The sequence below is a fragment of the Onychomys torridus genome, chromosome 1 (genome assembly GCF_903995425.1).
Source record: "Onychomys torridus chromosome 1, mOncTor1.1, whole genome shotgun sequence".
Taxonomy (NCBI): Eukaryota; Metazoa; Chordata; class Mammalia; order Rodentia; family Cricetidae; genus Onychomys; species Onychomys torridus.
Genome location: NC_050443.1, coordinates 81,400,914 through 81,420,388, shown reverse-complemented (window position 1 = coordinate 81,420,388; position 19,475 = coordinate 81,400,914). Strand labels below are relative to the sequence as shown.

At 39.0% G+C, this 19,475-nt stretch overlaps 1 protein-coding gene across 3 annotated transcripts in view; it reads left to right on the top strand.

Annotated features, from left to right (window-relative positions):
* The window catches only part of Nup98 (nucleoporin 98 and 96 precursor), an 88,995-nt gene that overhangs the window by 50,243 nt on the left and 19,277 nt on the right, over positions 1-19,475 (top strand). For all 3 annotated transcript variants that reach the window (XM_036187651.1, XM_036187670.1, XM_036187661.1), the window contains exons 17-22: positions 234-347; positions 1,092-1,230; positions 5,787-5,964; positions 7,419-7,583; positions 15,222-15,404; positions 16,103-16,256. In XM_036187651.1, the coding sequence (XP_036043544.1) occupies positions 234-347; positions 1,092-1,230; positions 5,787-5,964; positions 7,419-7,583; positions 15,222-15,404; positions 16,103-16,256 (933 nt within the window). The remainder of the gene's footprint in view (positions 1-233; positions 348-1,091; positions 1,231-5,786; positions 5,965-7,418; positions 7,584-15,221; positions 15,405-16,102; positions 16,257-19,475) is intronic.

Sequence of the window (19,475 nt, the reverse complement as noted above, 5' to 3'; positions counted from 1 at the left end):
GAGCTCACTTTTTATATCCTGTCTACCTAACTTTAAATTCAAGTGTGGTATGGTCTATCAATTACGTACCATATTATAGAATGTACCCATTAAAAAGAGGGCTCTATAGTAAATAAAGTCTCGATAGAAGTGTTTTTGTTTTTTGTTTTTTTTTTAATATGAAAATGAAATGAATATTACTAAGAACTGTTCTACCCAGGATAATCACAATATTTTCTGACTTTTGGTCACAGGCATTGTTCTCACAAAAGTTGGTTACTATACAATTCCATCTATGGATGACCTTGCTAAAATTACCAATGAAAAGGGAGAATGCATTGTTTCTGACTTCACCATTGGTCGTAAAGGTAGGTGTGAGTTTAGGAGTGAGTATGTAATTCAGAGATTGCATCTTGCTTTTGTAATTAAGGGCAGCACTTGATTTTAGAGTCTGTTTTTTCCTGTATTTGATTCCTCCTTGACTTTGAAGAATAGAACATTGACAAGTAACAAAGCAAAGAAGATTAGAACTATGTAACATTTGGGAGCTTAGACATACCTGTTTGGGTCTTATGTTTATTTGTTTCATTATAATTCTTCAGAATTAAAAAAACTTGAAGGTTGGAGTGGGGATTTAGCTTGGTGATAGAGCGCTTGCTAGGCCCTGGGTTCGGTCCTCCGCTTAAAACAAAAAAACTTCCAAGGTACATTAATTTTAATACTTTGGTTCAGTTTTATACTATTTATTGTTACAGGTAATTTTCTTTGAACAAATTTACTTTGTGATACTGTATTTTAAAAGGGCTCAAGTATTTTCATTTACGTAGCAGACTAGGAAATAAGTTGTTCATAGAGTAGCACTGCAGAAACTTGGGGAAGATTTGAGGCTAGCAAAAATGTAAACTGGAGGTGTTACATCTGATGACAATGTAATGCCATTCCTCTTTCCCCATTCTTGCCATATTTAGGAGGCAGGAAACCACTTGATGAATTTCTGGAAGGTTTAAAATACTGATACTACAGGATGTGTATTCTTCTTGCTAATCACTACAGATTAAAAGGTTTTGCTCCTTTTATATAAGATCTTTTTAACTATTTGCTCTGAATTTTAGGGTATGGCTCAATCTATTTTGAAGGAGATGTGAATTTGACAAATCTAAATTTGGATGATATTGTGCATATCCGAAGGAAAGAAGTTATTGTCTATGTAGATGATAACCAAAAGCCACCTGTGGGTGAAGGGCTAAATAGGTATGAATTTATTTACATATCGAAAATAACAAACTATTGGATTTTTTTTCCTATAAACTTGCTATAAAGTGTAATTGTTTCTCTACTTTTATTTGAATGTATAAGTGGTAATGATATACTGTGACTGTAGGACTCAGACTTTTCCCTAACATTAATGTCCAGGTGCTGCTTCAGAACACTGGAAATTTTCTTTTGCTTTGGTTTAATTTTGCTTTTCAGAGCTAGGGATTAAACCAGGTCCTCATACATACTGGCAGTAAATTTGCTGGTGAGCACCAACCCCAAAAATGTGTGTGTTTTCTGTATTTCCTCTTGTGCACTTAACTATTTTAACCTTTGCTTTGTCTTTTTGTTTGTTTGTTGTTTTTTTGAGGAAGGGTTTCTCTGTAGCTTTGGAGCCTGTCCTGGACTAGCTTTGTAGACCAGGCTGGTCTTGAACTCACAGAGATCCACCTGCCTCTGCCTCCTGAGTGCTGGGATTACAGGTGTGCGCCACCACCACCACCTGGCAAATGAAAGCCAATTGTTTGTTTGTTTGTTTGTTGTTGTTTTTGAAGCCGAGGACTGAACCCAACTTTGCTTTGTCTTAGGCATTTTATTGCCATATATTACTTGGGGTGGTGTGGGGGTTAGACAAGGTCTCACGCTACAGCCCTGTATATTCGTGAATTCTTAATGGACCCCAGCCTGGTCTCAATTCGTGGTAGTCCTGCTTTAGCCTCCAGAGTGCTGTGATTATAGTTGTGTGCTACTACGCCCATCTTCTACATTAATAGATTATTGGGTGATTGAATTCACATTTGCAGAACTCCAGTACAGAGTTGTGTTTCCCATAGAATTGACAGACAATAATGGGGGGTGGGCGTAGGGGAGTGAAGGAAAACAAAATAATCTTTTTTCAAAAAGATTGACAGTAGGATCATGAAATATTTTACATGTGTTCATGATTCATAGGTTGCATTTACTTTCTGACTACTAATGGATGAATCGACAAAGTGTGGCATGTATATACAAGGAATTATTATTCAGCCTTATAAAGAAAGGAGGTAATTTGGAATCAGAAAGATACTGAGGCCAGCCTTGGATTTGCAGTCTATCTGGGGGCTATAACAAGAACTTTTTTCTTTTAATTTCAGGACAGAGGCAGGCAAATCTCTGAATTCCAGGGTAGCCAAAGCTACACTTAGAAACCCTGTCTTGAGAAAAAAAAATTTTAAAAAGTATAACAAGAGCCTTTTTCTAAAAACCAGAAATAGCAAAAGGGAGGAAATTCAGACACATTTAGTATGGATGAACCTTGATATAATACTAAGTGAAATAAACAGTCACAAGAAGATAAATACTGTTTAATAGAAACAAACTAGAATGGTAATTACAAGGAACTACAGGGAAAGAGAAATGAGGAATTAATTGCTGTATTAATTTTCCCTTTGCCAATAACACAATATATTGAGAAAAGGATGCATGTTTGGAGGGTCCAAGATCAAGTAGCTACATTTGATGGTCTTCTTCCCATTCCTGAGGAAGTATAGGGTACCACATGGCAAGAGAAAAGAAGTACAGGTATGAATGTGTAACCACCTGCTTTCTCTCTTCCATATAACGGGATTCAGTTAAGAGAGCTCTACTGTAATGTTTTTGTCTAGTCAGAACTCTTCCCAGCAGACCAAGTGTCCCCTTTGCCTGCCTCCCAAGGAAAATTTCAGCACATAAAGCCTTAAGGAGTACACAAACCATAGCTAGTGGATGTGGAGTTTCAGATTAACAAAATTATTTTGGAAATAGGTTGCCCATATGTGAATAATCTTTTTTTTAAACATACTTTTTATTGCTATAAGAGGCCTAGAATAAAGTGTTCAGTAAAAGCAGAACGGAGGCTCTAAGAGATGATTTAGTGGGTAAAGGTGCCTGCTTCTAATGACCTAAGTTCAATCCTTGGGACCTACACTGTGAAAAGAGAGGGGACAAACTCATTTAAGTTGTCCTCTGACCTGCACATGAACATCACGGTACACGCACGCCCACACGAAAATTACATTGTTATTGTTATTTTAAAGCAGAATAGAGGTTGAGGGTGTAGCTCAGTTGTAGAACATGTGCTTAGCATGAATGAGGCCCTGAGTTTCAGCTCTAGCACCACTGCTTGCTTTTTTTCCTGCAGCATGGCCTCGGCTCTAAATAGTCTTAACAGTACTGAAACTAGTTAGACTAGTTAAGATGATAAATTTCATATTAACTTTTTTGCTACAATAAAAAAGTAACCTTGAAATCATCTACATAATCATGCTAATCCCTGTCCTAGGTAAAAGGCACGTAAATGAGGACATAGGACCTGAACCCTGAGACTGATAGAAGATACATTATGACAGTTGTATCAATATTCACTTTTATTTGCCATATTCAAAACATGTTTACACATAAAAAGAGTAATTTATGCTAGGCGGTGGTGACTCATGCCATTAATCCCAGTACTCTATGTTATTATTAATTTATTAAAAGCTAATGAATAAGAGGTATTGTTTTTGTTTCTTGTGGGACTCAAGATGCTCATCTGGGCAGGCTCTAGTAAGCTGCATCTCCAGCCCAGTGGCTGTTAAGTAGAGTAGCACATTTGTGACTTACACTTCAGTGTTGCTAAAATCAGACTGTAAATAACTGATAATGCTATTACACTTTAAATGAATGCAGTCTTACTCTAGAACTATTTTGAATTAGTTCAGATAGAAGTGATGCCATCTTAAGCTCTTTAACTACTTTGGTAGTAACTGTGTAGCTGTGTGTGTTTATGAGAGAAGGCCAGAGGCATTACTTCCCTCTGGATCTGGAATTACAGGCAGTTGTGAGCTGCTTGATATGAGTCTTTTTTTTTTTTTTTAATAATTATGTGTGTGGGTATTTTGGCTACACATACACTGTACACTACTCCTATGTGGTGATCTCAGGTTAGAAGAAGGTGTGACAGATCCCCTGCAACTGGAATTACAGACCATTGTTAGCTGCCATGTATGTACTGAGAATCAAACCCTGTTCCTCTTAACCATTAAGCCATTTTTCTTGCCCCTGTGGTATGTATGTACTTTTTTGCTGTTATTATTTTGTTTTTGTTTGGTTTGGTTTTGGTTTTTTGAGACAGTTTCTCTGTAACAGCCCTAGCCATCCTGGAACCAGCTCTGTAGACCAGGCTGGCTGTTCACAGAGATCCGCCTGCTGGAATTAAAGGTGTGTGCTACCAGCACTGCCCAGCTGCAGTATGCATTCTTAATCATTGCGTCATTTCCAAACTCAAGACCCAAGCTTTGAAACACCTGCAGGATGATAGTTCACTTCCTCCTTCCTTTCCACTCTCCTTCTATGTTGGTATTCTGTTGTTGTTGTTGTTGTTGTTGTTGTTGTTATTAATTTGAGTTTGATTGTTTAAATTTATTTTTTTATCCATATGAAAGTTTTGACTGCATGTATGTCTTTGTTTCATATGCATGCAGTGCCCCATGAAGGGGGTTTGAAATATGGTGGAACTGGAATTATAGTTATCAGCTAACGTGTTTTGGGAATTGAACCCAAGTCTTCTGGAAAAGTACCTGTCAGTGTTCTGTGTTTTGTGTGACGATCAAAGAAAGAGAGTCACTCCAAGATGCAATTCAGGCTCTGTGTGTGGCAGCAGGGAGGAGTGGGTTCAAGGAGCTGAATCTGGAACAAACTATGCAAAAGGCAAATTCATTGTTATACAGAAGTTGATTTTTGGGTAAAACAAGTTCCTCATACCAAAGCCCCTGGTCTACTCTATATGTTTTCTGAAGGAAAGCATCACTCCTGTAACTTTAGTCCTGATTGTGTATTGTTTGCAGTACCTAATAATGCAAGATGCTCTTGGTGTGCCAGGACCATACCAAAGTCCTGAAAAGGCTGTGATCTTCAGAAAAACAGCTGTTAGATAACAGAGAACAATCACTTCAAGGTCCAAGTACTTCAGGAAAACATTCCGAAGTTTACCCTAGATACAGAGAAAACAATTGTCTCATCCTAATATTTCCCCAGATACAATGATTCTAATTTTCCTCTACAGTACCCAGTGATCTTAACCACTGAGCCATCTCCATCCCCCTTGTTTGTTTTTTCATGTAGTATCTAACTCTATAACCCAAGCTAGCCTGGAACTTCTTTGTAGACATGATTGATCTCTACTTCTCTCTCCTGAGTCCTGAACTTAAAGACAGGAACCTCCATACCCAGTCTCAGACTTATCTTTGCTATTTATAGTGGTGTTATTTGGATCTCATATTGGGTCTCACTACGTTTTTTCTTTATCTGAGGGGAAAATTGTGTTTATACCACTTCTTTTATCCATTCATCAATGATAGATATCTAGACTGGTATCACCTCTTAGCCATTGTATGCCTAGGGTTCTTCAAGTATGTATATGGCCAGGAGTGGTATAACTGGGTCACATTCATTGTAGTTCTATTATTAGTCGTTTAGGGAAAGCCTCAGGCTTCCAGTGGTTACATTTCCATTTGTAAGTATAAATCATTTCTATTTTGCCTGTTTATACTTCACAGAAAGGCTGAAGTTACGTTGGATGGAGTTTGGCCAACAGATAAGACATCCCGGTGTTTAATAAAGAGCCCAGATCGACTTGCTGATATCAACTATGAGGGGAGATTGGAAGCAGTCTCAAGGAAGCAGGGAGCCCAATTCAAGGAGTACCGGCCTGAAACTGGTTCTTGGGTATTTAAGGTATAGTTACTTAACCCAGTTCCAACTTTTGGCCTTATGAAATGAATTCATAAGAAATCTTTGTCTCTTGGTAAAGTAGGTCTTCAAAAAAACTTTGAGTATATGTATGTATCAATGCCAGGTGTCTTCTTCTGTTGCTCTTTACCTTATCATTTTTTATTTTTGTGAGACAGTTTCACTGTGTAGCCCTGGCTGACCTACAGCTGGGTTTGTAGCCACTGTCCTTGAACTCATAGAGATCTGTCTACTTCTATCTTAACGCTAGGATTAAAGGCAAATGCCACTACACCCAATTCATTTCATTGTTTGAAATAGTCTGTTACTGAACCTGAAGCTCTCTAATCCTGGAAGACTGGCTGGCCAGCACCAAGGCCCAAGTGCCTCTGCCTCTGCAGTGCTGGGATTGTAGTTATGGTGGCCATGCCCAGCTTCTTTTTGTTGGGGTAGGGGGAGGATCTGCTGGACTCAGGTACTCATGATTACATGGTGAACACTTTACCAACTGAGCCATTTCCTTAGCTCTGATAAATGCAACAATTCTTGTGTGTGTGGGGGGAGTTACAGAAAATATCACAATGTACAAGCACATGTCAGTAGAAAACCTGTGGGAGTCTATTCTCTGTACTGGGGTCCCAGGATCAAAATCAGATTGTCAGACTTGGCAATAGGTACCTTTACCTTTTGAGCCATCTATCCATCTCACCGACCTTTCATTTTTACTTCTAAACACTTTTGAAAGTGGAGAGGTTGGCTGTTACTTGTTCTAGATAATCTTACCCAATAGTTTCTCCTTCTTAGGCTGGTTGGATGACTTAGATGGTTGAAAGTCCTTGTGTAGGTAGAGAACAATTAGGTAGTATATGTCAGGAGCCATGGATGATTGCATTTTAAATCTTATTGTTTTGTTTGGTTCCCTTTGGTTTTGGTTTTTCAAGTCAGGGTTTTTCTGTGTAGCCCTGGCTGTCCTGGAACTCGCTTTATAGACTTGGCTGGCCTCAAACCTCAAGTAGATCCACTTGCCTCTGCCTCCAAAGTGCTAGGACTAAAGATGCATACCACCACACCTGGTTCATTGTAATATATATTATACAGCATATATTAATTTAATTTTGAGCCACTATTATGTGCACTGAAAGCTGTCAAAATCAGAAAAGTAACACACTGAGTAACATTTTGCTTTACTTTAATTATTTGAAATTTATTTATGTTTATTTATTTCTATGTGTTGTGCCTTTAGAAGCATAGCAGGGTATTGGGTCCCCTGGAGCTAGTTTTACAGACACTTAGGAGCTGACATGTGGGTCCTCTGGAAGACCAACTAGTACTTTTGAATTGCATTCCAGCTCCTACTTGAACTATTTTTAATACCGCTCCTTTTGTCTTTTTTCAAAGGTAGATATTATGGAAGAGAGCACTGTTAAAAATTAACTTTGCTGGGTTTCTTTTCTCCTTAGGTCTCCCATTTTTCTAAATACGGCCTTCAGGATTCTGATGAAGAGGAGGAGGAACACCCACCCAAAAGTACTTCAAAGAAGTTGAAGACTGCCCCTTTGCCCCCTGCAGGCCAGGCAGCCACTTTCCAGATGGCTCTTAATGGCAAACCTGCAGCTCCACCTCAGGTAGAGAAAGGACAGTGAATGTGAATGGAACGGTGATAAAGAAGGCAAAGCAGTCCCTCAGCTTCTCAGCTGCACAACCCTGGGACCTGACATGTACAAGGGAGGCTGAGGTGGTACAGGCTGCTAGTGTTTACTCAGCTGTAAAGAATTCTCTTGCTGTTTGGGTCATTCTACAGATTGTAATTTTCAATTTTTCTCGTTTGGACTTGTAATTTTTTTGATCAGTGATCAACTTGAGATAGCATTTTGCTTGTGTAGGGTTGATGCAAAGTAAATCCTCCTTTTATTGATTTCATGATGTGTAGTCTGATCTTGATCTTTACCTCCATTGCTTTTTTAAAAGTCAGATTGGCTTTCTATAGTTTCTCAAGTTGTTTGCTTATACTTCCATTAAACCCATGATACTGTATTTTAATAATCTCTATGAAAATAGATAATTTTAAAAAGCAAGTAAATTATTTAGTGTGTAGAAAATAGGGACTGTGTTGTTTATTACAAATATTTGTATCATATCCTTTTTCAGTATTGTTAAACCAGTATAAACCTTTTGTCCTTACAGGGAAAGGTTTGTAAATTAATTGAATGCCTACTGGTAAAGAGATTTACTTTAATTTGGATGTTGTTTATACTCAATCAAGTTATAGAAATATTTTTAACTTACTGACATACTCCTTCAAAGAAGAGTTGTTTATGGGACTTTGTAAAACACCCTCTACCTCTCAGCTGCTAAAAGCAGGACTTTGGGATTTTCCATGCTACAATTCTTTCAGCTGCTCAAATGTGTGATTTTTATGATTTATTAAATAATTTTTGGGGAGGCACTTTCTGGAGAATCTTGTGTGTGTTCACATTTATGTGTACAGAGTAGAAGGGGAGGGTATGATAAATGTGAAAGTTGGAACTGTTGACTTTTATTTTAAGGTTTTTTTTTTGTTGTTGGTTTTTGGCTTTTCGAGACAGGGTTTCTCTGTGTAGCCCTGGCTGGTCCTGGAACTAGCTCTGTAGATCAGGCTGGCCTCGAACTCAGAGATCTGCCTGCCTTGGCTTCCTGCGTGGTGGAATTAAAGGTGGGCGCCACCAATGCCTGGCTGACTTTCATAATCTTTGTTCTTTTTAAAATATCCCATTAAAAACCTCTTCTAATAAATCTGTAAATGACTTAGAAGGCAGAGGAAGGAAGATCTCTGAGTTTGAGGCCAGCCTGATCAACCTGGTAAGACAATCTCAAGAAATCTGTAAATGAACATGGTTCTTTTGTTTGTCTAGTTAGTTGGTTAGTTTTTGTATTTTGTTTTTTTCTTTCTTTCTTTTTTTTTTTTTTTCCCTGTCATTTTAAGACAGGGTTTCTCTGTGTAGCCCTGGCTGTCCTGGAACCCACTTTGTAAACTCAGAGATCTGCCTTCCTCTGCCTGGGCAAATATGGTTACCTTTCATTTATCTATCTTTTTTGTGTCTGTGTGACTCCTATCCCATATATATATTTTTTTCAATCTTTTCAAAAAAACAATCAAATAGCGGTTTGTTTTTTTTTGTTTGTTTTTTGGTGTTTTTTTTTTAACTTCCTGATGATAAACATATTATGTAAGATATTAAAGATATGGCAGGAAAAAAGCTTCATCTGAAGTTAAACAGAACAAATTTATGTAGTCAACTTTAATCACCAAAATCCAACACTTGGGAAAAAAAATCTAAATTCCTGAAATGATAGTGTAGTAGGCAAGACTCATCACAAAACTGAGAGCAAAAGCTATCTCAGGATGAGTTCTAGCCAAGACAGGGCTGGTAAGGGCTCAGACTGGACAAATAGAATACAGGGAGCAGGGGTACTAGGGGAAGAGAAGTCGGTGGGCGGTGAGTGAGCAGGGGAGAGAGAAAGATGTTTTGTTTACATTAAGCATTATGAAGACTGCTCTGAGTGTGTTAGGAACATGGGGCTCTGGACTACTCCTTCCTATTCCCTGGTGACATTTGAGGGACTGGCTAATTATTAATATTAGTTGCTTTACTTGGCACAGGAAACTACCTGAACTATCTGAATGCACTCAGAACAGATGACACATTCTTTTCATTCTTGAGTCAAAGTTGCTATTGTCACACATCACACTGTTGCATTCTTCCCAGAGAGGCTGACCTCCATCAGGTGCTCGTGAGTCTGATGGAGGACTCCCTCAACCCCACTCCCACCCTCCAAGTATAGCACAAATGGAAGGTTCTTTCTTGAGCTGTTTAAGAAAGTTTGTGCTTTATTTTAAGGGTCACATTTATACAACACTGCTTTTTATCCAGTAGTCTCAGTTCCCTGTTTCCAGGTGGTCTATAAACCTTACCTTTGCTCCTAAAAAAGAAAATACATTTTGTATGATCTTCTGTAACTTTTAGGTGAGAGAAAATGTTGACAGATAATCCTTGGCTGCAGGTAAATTAAAGCTACTACAGGAAAGTTTTTTGTTTTTTGTTTTTCCCCAAGCTCCTGATTTGAGATTCCAGTTTCCAGACGACTGTCTGGAGAGCTTGACATTGGTTCTTAGATCAGCCATCACTTCAGTCAGTTCCATGGAACTCCTGTGGGGTTTAGACGTAATTAATTTTTAATAATTCTCCTCAGCTGATGGAGATGTATGGGCAGATTTTGAAACAGAAAGACCTGAAACGTTTGACACTCAGATAGATATAGATTTAGCTTTTACCCCAGCCTTATAATTGAAATGAACCTGAGTTCAATAACAAGTCAAGATAGCTTTCCTAGAAACATGTTCAGTCAGTAAATTCACTCAAAGAAATGTTAAAAAAAAATTTTCAAGTTTTTTTTTCATATGTATGAATATTTTGTCTGCATGTATGTATATATATGTGTATCTATTGTGTTCCTGTGCCTGTTCAAGACCTGAAAGCACCAGGTTTCCTGGAACTGATGTTATAGATGGTTGTGAGCCACCATGTGGATACTGGAAACCAAGTCTGGGTCCCCAGAAAGGAGCAGCAAGTGCTCTTAACTGCTGAGCCATCTCTCCAACACCAATTTTAAAACTCCCCCCTCCCCATCCACCCCAGGAAAAAGGTATCAGGATTCAGGATTTTGGATATAAGATTTATATATGCTGTGACTTGAAATAAAAGGACACTATCAAAGAGTGTGTGTGTGTGTGTGTGTGTGTGTGTGTGTGTGTGTGTAGTGACAATTTTCTTTCTTTTTTTTTCCTAGACAGGGTTTATCCTTGTCACTTTGGAGCCTGTCCTGGAACTCAGTCTGTAGACCAGACTGGCCTTGAACTCACAGAGATCCACCTGCCTCTGCCTCCCACGTGCTGGAATTAAAGGCGTGCACCAACACTGCCTAGCATTGATTTTCTTATTAACTTAAACATCAAATATAAGCTAATATAATTAAGACTTATTCCTCATGCAGAAATTTTTTAGTGTATGAATACAAGACACAAGCCTTTGAAATCCTATGTGTTATTTTTTTTTTTTTTTTTTTTCTGGAGCTGAGGATCGAACCCAGGGCCTTGCTCTTGCTAGGCAAGCACTCTACCACTGAGCTAAATCCCCAACCCCATGTTACTTCTTTTGAAGAGAACACAGTATTATTGGCAGGTAGTTTTCAAACGAAACTGTGAAAATATTCTTTACAGTTAGAAGACAAGTTATATTGGCTGAAAGGATAGTATCAACTATATTAAAATCTGATCTTGGGTTGGTCATTTATTTATTTTTTAAATTTAAGAACACCTTGGGTTATTTCACTTTTCCCTTGGAATTAAGAGAGTATGTATTTAAAGTCCTGACCATGTTAATTAAATGTAGAAGGTTCTTTTGAGTGTAAAAATTAACCTTTCTTGCCGGTTGCTGGGTGCATGCGTTTAATCCTAGCGCTCTGGAGACAGGCATGCAGATCTTTGATTTGAGGCCAGCCTATCTACAGAGCGAGTTCTAGGACAGCCGAGAGACAGAGAGAAAGAGAAATCGTAGCAGACTAGACACTTCAAAGTTAGCTTTCAGAAGTCAGAATGATAAAAAATGCTGTATGCTAAGCAAGAGTGGGGAAGAAAGATACTGGGAAAAGTTGACTAGGCATCATCTTAACTTCCTTTTCCTACAGTGTAAACTCTTGAAGACAAGATGTTTGGCTTCCTCCTAAATACAAGAACATTGCTTTATAAATATTACTTATAGAAATTATCTATAAAATGATAATCTGAAATACAGAGGATAGGGTTCACAATTGAAAACCTGTTATCTAAGACAGGGTTTCTAGAAGTCAGAGATCCTCCTGAGTGCTGGGATTAAAGTTGTGCACTACCACCACCTGGCCAGGATTTCTTAAAAGATTTATTTTTGGGTAGTTTATTGAAATTTCTTAGGTATATTCTACTAAAGTCCATGCATGTGGGATTCCCAGAATGTTGCTGGTTTTCAGCTGTATGGTATTTCCCTTCCTGCTTGTCCATTCACCAGGCAATGCATCTACCTTTAATGGCTGTGTGGGAAGGTGGAACACCTTCTTTGTCAGTGTGTCCTGGATCCCCTTTGTCTCTCACCTGGTATTTTATAGAATCCTCCCACTTGGCTCAAGTGCTGTGGGGAGGGTTTCTTGGTGTACGGTTATCCCGTGGTTAAGCAGTGTAGTGAGTTGGCACCGTTCTCCCTCCCTCCATCTTCACCCAGCTGTCCTCAGCCCTTGTCCTTTCATGGTCAGTTGCTTTCTTTGCTGTGTGCCAGGTGCTATATTAGGTACAAAGCACAAAGCATGTGTTCATTGAATGTGGGACGTAATTAGTTGAAAGGGAACTCTGGGTGAGGGTGTAGCTCACCTTAGCCTGTGCTTACAGCATGAACAAGGTTCTCGCTTCCATTCCCAGTAACATCACTCCCCAAATGCGTTGTAGTTGTCAGGTGTGGTACCTCAAACCTTTATTTCCTCCTAGCACTTGGGACACAGGTAAGCGAATCTCTGAGTTTGAGGCTAGTCTGATCTACATAGTGAGTTTCAGGGCAGTTAGGACTACATAGTGATACCCTGTCTAAAGAAAAGAGAACTTACGGGGTGACAGTTTTCCCATAATTATTAGTATGGGCGCATCATTCCGGGATTATTTTTACTGACCCACTCCTTTACCACTGAGCTCCCATCCCCACGGTGTTAAAGCATGAAAGGAGTCTGATGTGCTACAGCTTCAGCAGTCATTTCATTCTGGGCAGTGCCTGTTGTCAAATCCTTCCACGTCCTTGAACAAGCCAGGAGTGTGCTAAGCTTTGGGGACATTACCTGGTTTTATTAAAGCAGTCTTTGGATAATGTCACAGTCGTTTGTAATTGTTTACAGGGTACCATACTCTTTTAGTGAGGGTAATTGTTAAAGGAATGCATATAGAGGAGTAGCCGTAGTAAATTCCCAGTTAAAGAAGAAACTGAAAATGTTGGTTGACGGTGGGTATTTTTGTCCATAAAACTTTTAGCCATATAACTGTAATGCCTCTGCACTGGGGAGACTGAGACAGCAGGATGTGTGTTCAAGGCCAGCCTGGCCTACATAGTAAGACATTGTCTCCAAAATAAATTAATAAAGTACAAAAATGTAAATGTGTTTATTTATAGATGTTTTGCCTGTGTCTGTGCTCCTTGTGTGTATTACCTTCAGAGGCCAGAAGAAGACATTGGATCCGTTTGGAACTGTAGTTACAGACCAGTGTTAGCTGCCATGTGGGTGCTAGGAATCAAACCTGAGTCCTCTGTAAGATCACCCAGTATTCTAACCACTGAGCCAAAGTGATATTGAAACAAAACTTAGTATATAACAGCATTCATTTAAAATGTAACATAAAATAGCACTCATGAAAAAATCAGCCAAACATTGTGCAGCAATCATATATGTAAGTTTTAGCTTAATAAGAGAAATATTTAATAGTACCTTTTGTCTTGAAAATGTTTCATGAATTGTTGCAGTCACTTGTTAACACTGTTCTAGGTTCTGTGTGTATTTAGGACATATGATACAAATATGTTTTGAACTAGTTAATTTATAGTGACTTCTATTTTATAAGCATTAACCTTTTACCAGAAGCTATCTTGTATGTGTGGTGTATGTGTATGCATGTGTGAGGTACACTGTAGAGGTCTGTATAGAGACTGAGGGTTGGTGATGGATGTCTCCCTCTATCACTCTTCACTTTACATCATTGAGACAGGGTTTCTAACCAAACCTGGTGTTTACCAGTTTGGCTTGGCTAGCTGGCCAGCAACCTGCAGAGAGCCTTGTGCTTGTGCCCCACAGCCACTGACTTCTTATATTGGTATTAGGGATCTGAACAGGTCCTCAAACAGTTTTGACTGAACCATCTCCTTAGTCCATTGTTAATTATTTTGCCATTATTTTTCTTTTAAATGCTTTATAATGTAAGTGTAGCCTTTTGAAAACAATTTATTTTTATTTTATGAGCACTGATTGGTGTTTTGCCTGCCTGTCTGTGTGAGAGTTTTAGATCGTCTGGATTGGAGTTACAGTTGTGAGCTGTCATGTGGATGCTGGGAATTGATCCCGATCCTCTGGAAGAGCAGCCAATGTTCTTAACCACTGAGCCATCTCTCCAGCTCTATAAATGTAATTTTTGATTCTTTAAAACATAATAAGATTATTCCCTGATTGGAAATGTCCGTAATACTGTTGCTTGTTTATCCTTTTAGGGAAATTAAGTGTGGACCTTCCTCATGTCTCACATAAGATTGCACCTACACTGTTCAGCTGACTCTAGACACCCAAAAGATCAAAATTTTTTTTTTTCCAGAGCTGAGGACTGAACCCAGGGCCTTGCACTTGCTAGGCAAGCGCTCTACCACTGAGCTAAATCCCCAGCCCCCAAAAGATTAAATTTTAGAACCCAAACTATTAACTAGAAATTGACTTACAGCTGGGGGCAGAGGCAGGCAAATGTGAGTTCAAGTCTAGTCTGGTCTACAAAGCAAGTTCCAGGACAGCTGGGGTATACAGAGGAACCCTGTCTCGAAAAACAAAGTAAAACAAGAAGTGTAAAATTTGGGGCTGGAGGGACCCAGATTCAGGTCCCAGCACCCACATGGTGGCTCCTAGCCATTTATAACTCCAGTGCCAGTGCATCTAAGGTGTCTTCTAGCCTGTTCTAGCACCAGGCACACAAGGGTGCTTGTACATACATGCAAGCAAGCAAACACATTAAATAAATTTAAAAAATTAACAAAATGGAGTTATTTGTGGACTAAGTGTAATTTGGGAGAGTGCCTATGTAATATTTGTGCCTTTCTTGTCTTCCCAATTACTTCCAATTTCAAGTCATTGGAAGGACAAGGTGACCCCCTGTAAATCAGGAGATTATGGTTGCTAACAAAGGGAGATACAATGTAATCCCTGCCTCTGAAGACGGCTGTTTGGGTGTTGACTTAGATCGTAGACCTTGCCTTATGATAATACCAAAAGGATAGTCCATGAACCATTTGTGTCCAGATACTTACAGAGACAATTAATGTTAAATCCCTCTTAGCAAATCTGCTTATATCTCTTGGAACATGCAGAGTATTTCTAGATCATACTATGAGTAAAGTTATCTGATATACCATTAATCTGTTTGGCTTATTTTAATGTTGCTTCTCTGTTTTTGCTGTCTGCAGAGCCAGAGCCCAGAAGTCGAGCAGTTAGGGAGGGTTGTGGAACTGGACAGTGACATGGTAGATATCACCCAGGAGCCAGTTTTGGATTCTGTGTTAGAAGAGAGTGTGCCTGAGGATCAGGAGCCTGTGTCTGCTTCAACACACATTGCATCTTCACTGGGAATTAATCCACATGTCTTACAGGTGAAGTTCTGACACATGCTTACTATGGCAGAAAGCCAAACTTAATATTTATCTCTTGTATAACATCATATGTCTTCTTTGATTATTCACTTAAGACTAATGAGAGTTGCATATCTCCCAGAAAAGGAAATAGGCCAGTGTTTCCCATTCAGTAAGGAAGCTTTATATTGAGGATGAGAAGGTGACTTCTCTTTTTTACTGCATAAAATGAAAAGGTGTTTTCTCAGCTGAGAATTTTTGTCACTTTACTGCTCTGACTTTAGAAGACAAATTTATCTACTGCCAACACTAAGTTCTATTAAATCCCATAACTTTGTCTACAGTGTGGTGTTAGGATTTCAGACTTAGACACTTCAGTAACATGGTCAATGCATGCTGAATTTCTCTCTTCCTCTAGCTGCAGCCTTTATTTATGTGTTTAGCTTTTGGCTTATGCTTGACTTTAAAATCATTTATTCAGCAACTAATAGGAACCACTGTGTGCCAGGACATGGTGGAACACAGTAAATACAAAGCAGAGAATTGCATGACTTCAGTCCTTTGGGCACATGTAGTGGTATGTTGGTCACAAAAATGTTCTGGACACACGCTTTAAAGAAACAGTTGTTTTGTTTTGTTTTTTGGCTCATATAAACTGCATTTTTTTATGGTCTTGTATTTGTGGGAAATAGTCATTCTATAGATACTGCCTTTTTTAGATCATGAAAGCATCATTGCTTGTTGATGAAGAAGATGTAGATGCCATGGATCAACGCTTCAGTCACTTCCCCTCCAAAGGAGACACTGTCCAAGAAATCTGTTCTCCTAGACTCCCCATTTCGGCCTCCCACTCATCAAAAGCCCGCTCAATAGGTACAGTATAAAATGTGCTGTTCTTCAAGAAACTGTTGAGTTAGGTCCTATTTCTCACATCTTCTAAGCTGAATGGATTTCTCTAGCACAAGTCCTAAAAGCCATATGAATAACAATAAGCACGGGAGATTGCTACGAGTGTGAGGTTACCCAGAGTAACACAGCAAGACTCAGGAGCTGGAGAGATGGCTCAACAGTTAAGAGCACTTGTTCTTGGAAAGGACCCCAGTTCAGTTCTCAGAACCCACGTGGTGGCTTATAACCCTCTGTGTCCAGTTTCCAAGGACCTGACACCCTCTTCTGGGCTCCCTAGCCACCAGGCACACACATGGTACATATACATTTAGGCACTCACACATACACATTAAATAATTTCTTTTAAAAAATGTAAATGGGTCATTGAAGTAGCTTAGCATATAAAAGTGCTTGCTACCAAGCCTGATGACCTGAGCTTGATCTCTGGAATCCATGTGGTGGAAGGAAAGACCTCCATATGCACACCATCATACATGGATGCCACCTATATGCACACACAAGATAAATAACATTTTAAAACAAAAGAAGAAAAAGTGCAGATAGTGGCAAGTTTTTAAGTACTTGTGCACTTTGAGTATCATGTTTTAGTCACTTGTGAGTGTGGATTACATATTAAGCTCTAATGTCCTAGACTCTACCACAGTACTTAGAAGATTCCATAAGTTGCCATGTTTTTATCTAGTCCTTACATTGGCTTGCTGCTTTCTAGGGAAAAGTGTTTTTCATTGGTAGTAAACTTCAAGTTTCTCCTTTTCTCTAAACCTTCAAAAATTCCTGTGGGGTAAATCACATAGTAGATTTTCAACTTCTCCTTTTCCTAGTAGGATTGCAGATTATAGTTAATGGAGTACTGGGCTGGAGAGATGGTTCAGCAGTTATGAGCTTTCCTAGAGGACCTGGGTTCAGTTTTCAGCTTCCTCATAGTGGCTCAACACCATGAAAGGTAAAGAACTACCACTGGGAATTTTAAATGTTTCCATAAAAGCTAAATATAGGCCAGGCAGTGGTGGCACACACCTTTAATCCCAGCACTCGGGAAACAGCAGGTGAATCTCTGCAAGTTTGAGGCCAACTGCTCTACAGAGAGTTCCAGGACAGCCAGGTCTGTTACACAGAGAACCTTGTCTCAAAAAACAAACAAACAAAAAAATAAATGAATGAATGAATGAATAAAAAGAACTAAATAAGGGCCAGCAAGAAGGCTCAACGGGTAAAGACGCTTGTCACCAAGCCTGATGACCTAAATTTGATCCCTAGGACCCACAAGGTAGAAGGAGCAAACCAACTCCTAAAGTTGTCCTCTTATCTCTACATGTGTGCCATGGGGCACACACACACACACACAATTTAAACACTAGAGTTAAATGATTGAGGGACATGGTAGCTCACACCAATAATCTCTAGCTTAACAAGTTCAAAGCCAGCCTGAGATTATAGCAAGATGCTGTCTTTAAAACATACTAGATGTTTGTACTCATAAACTTGACTTTTAAAATACTTAAGACTTTGCATTGTGGGGCATGCCTTTAATCTCAGTATTAAAGGAAAGGAGGATATGAGTTCAGGATGAGTCTGACTCCTTAGCAAGACCTTGTCTCAAAAAATAAAATATTTTATGTGTATGAATGTTTTGCCTGCTTGTATGTCTGCACCACTTGTATTCCTGGTGCCCACAGATACTTGTGAGGGTGCGTATCAGATCACCCAGAATTGGAGTTAAAGACTTAGAAGCTGCCACATGGGTGATGGGAACCTAGGTCCTCGAGAAGAGCAGACTGTATTCTTAACTGCTGAGCCATCTCTTTACCTTATTATAGCATCACTTAGTAACATTTCCTCAGATCTAGCACTGAACATTACAGTGTAGTAACTTGAGTTTTGATCTGTGTGGGATTGTTTTTATTTTCTTTTGTTTTTTGTTTGTTTGTTTTTGTTGTTATTGTTTTTGGTTTTTTGAGAGAGGGTTTCTCTGTGTAGCCCTAACTGTCCTGGAACTTGCTCTGTAGACCAGGCTGACCTCAAACTCAGACCCAACCACCTCTGCCTCCAGAGTGCTAGGATTAAAGATGTATACCACTACTGCCTGGCTATTTTTGTTTTTTAATTATACATAAGGCTGTTTTCATACAAGTGTATGATGTCCTTCAAATTTTTTAGATTATTTTATGTTTATTAAGTGTTTTGTCTGTGTGTATGTATATGAAGCACGTGTGTGCAGTCAGTGCCTGCAAAGGTGAGAGAAGAGAGAGTCAGATCCTCTGCAACTGAAGTTAGGGATAGTTGTGAGCCCCTATGTGGATGCTGGGTACCAAACTTAGGCCCTCTGTAGAGCAAGGAATTCCGCCTTCTCTGCAGCCTCTATAATGTCCTTTAGTATATCATTCATTCCCTCCTAGCTGGTTACTTCCCCCTTTCTCTGTCCCCTGCTTTCACTAGTCAGCTTTGATCCCCAGACAGTTTTTCTTTCATGTCATCAGTAATATGAGGGATCTATAACGTCTAAGACCTATAAATAAGAGAACACATGCAACCTTTGTATATCTGGGACTGATGTCGTTCAGTATATATAACTATCTCCAGTTGTATCTGTCATTTTTAAAATCTTAGCGCTAGTGAGGCATAAGCACTCAGATCACCCACATCAGGCAGCTCACAACCACCTGTAACTCTGGTTCCAGAGGGATTGGACATGTGGCATCCACATGCAGCTACTGTCATGTTGACACACCTACATACATACACATAATTTGTGTTGGGGATTTAGCTCAGTGGTAGAGCATTTGCCTAGCAAGCGCAAGGCTCTGGGTTAGATCCTCAGCTCTAAATAAATAAATAAAGAAAGAAAGAAAGAATAATAAATAATAAATAAATATAATAAATAAATAAATATAAATAAATAAATAATAAGTAATAAATAAATAAATAAAACCTTTTTTTTTTTTAAGGTAATTATTGCAAGCCAGACAGTGACACACTTTAATCTTAGCGCTAGTGAGGCATAAGCACTCAGATCTCTAAGTTCAAGGACAGCTTGGTCTACATAGTGAATTCCAAGACAGCCAGAGCTATATTGTAGCCAGCTATGGTGGTGAGGCCAGCCTGATCTACCTTGTCAGTTCTTGGACATAAGGTGCATAATGACTGTGTCTCAAGACAAAACAAAACAAAAGTAATGATTGTAAA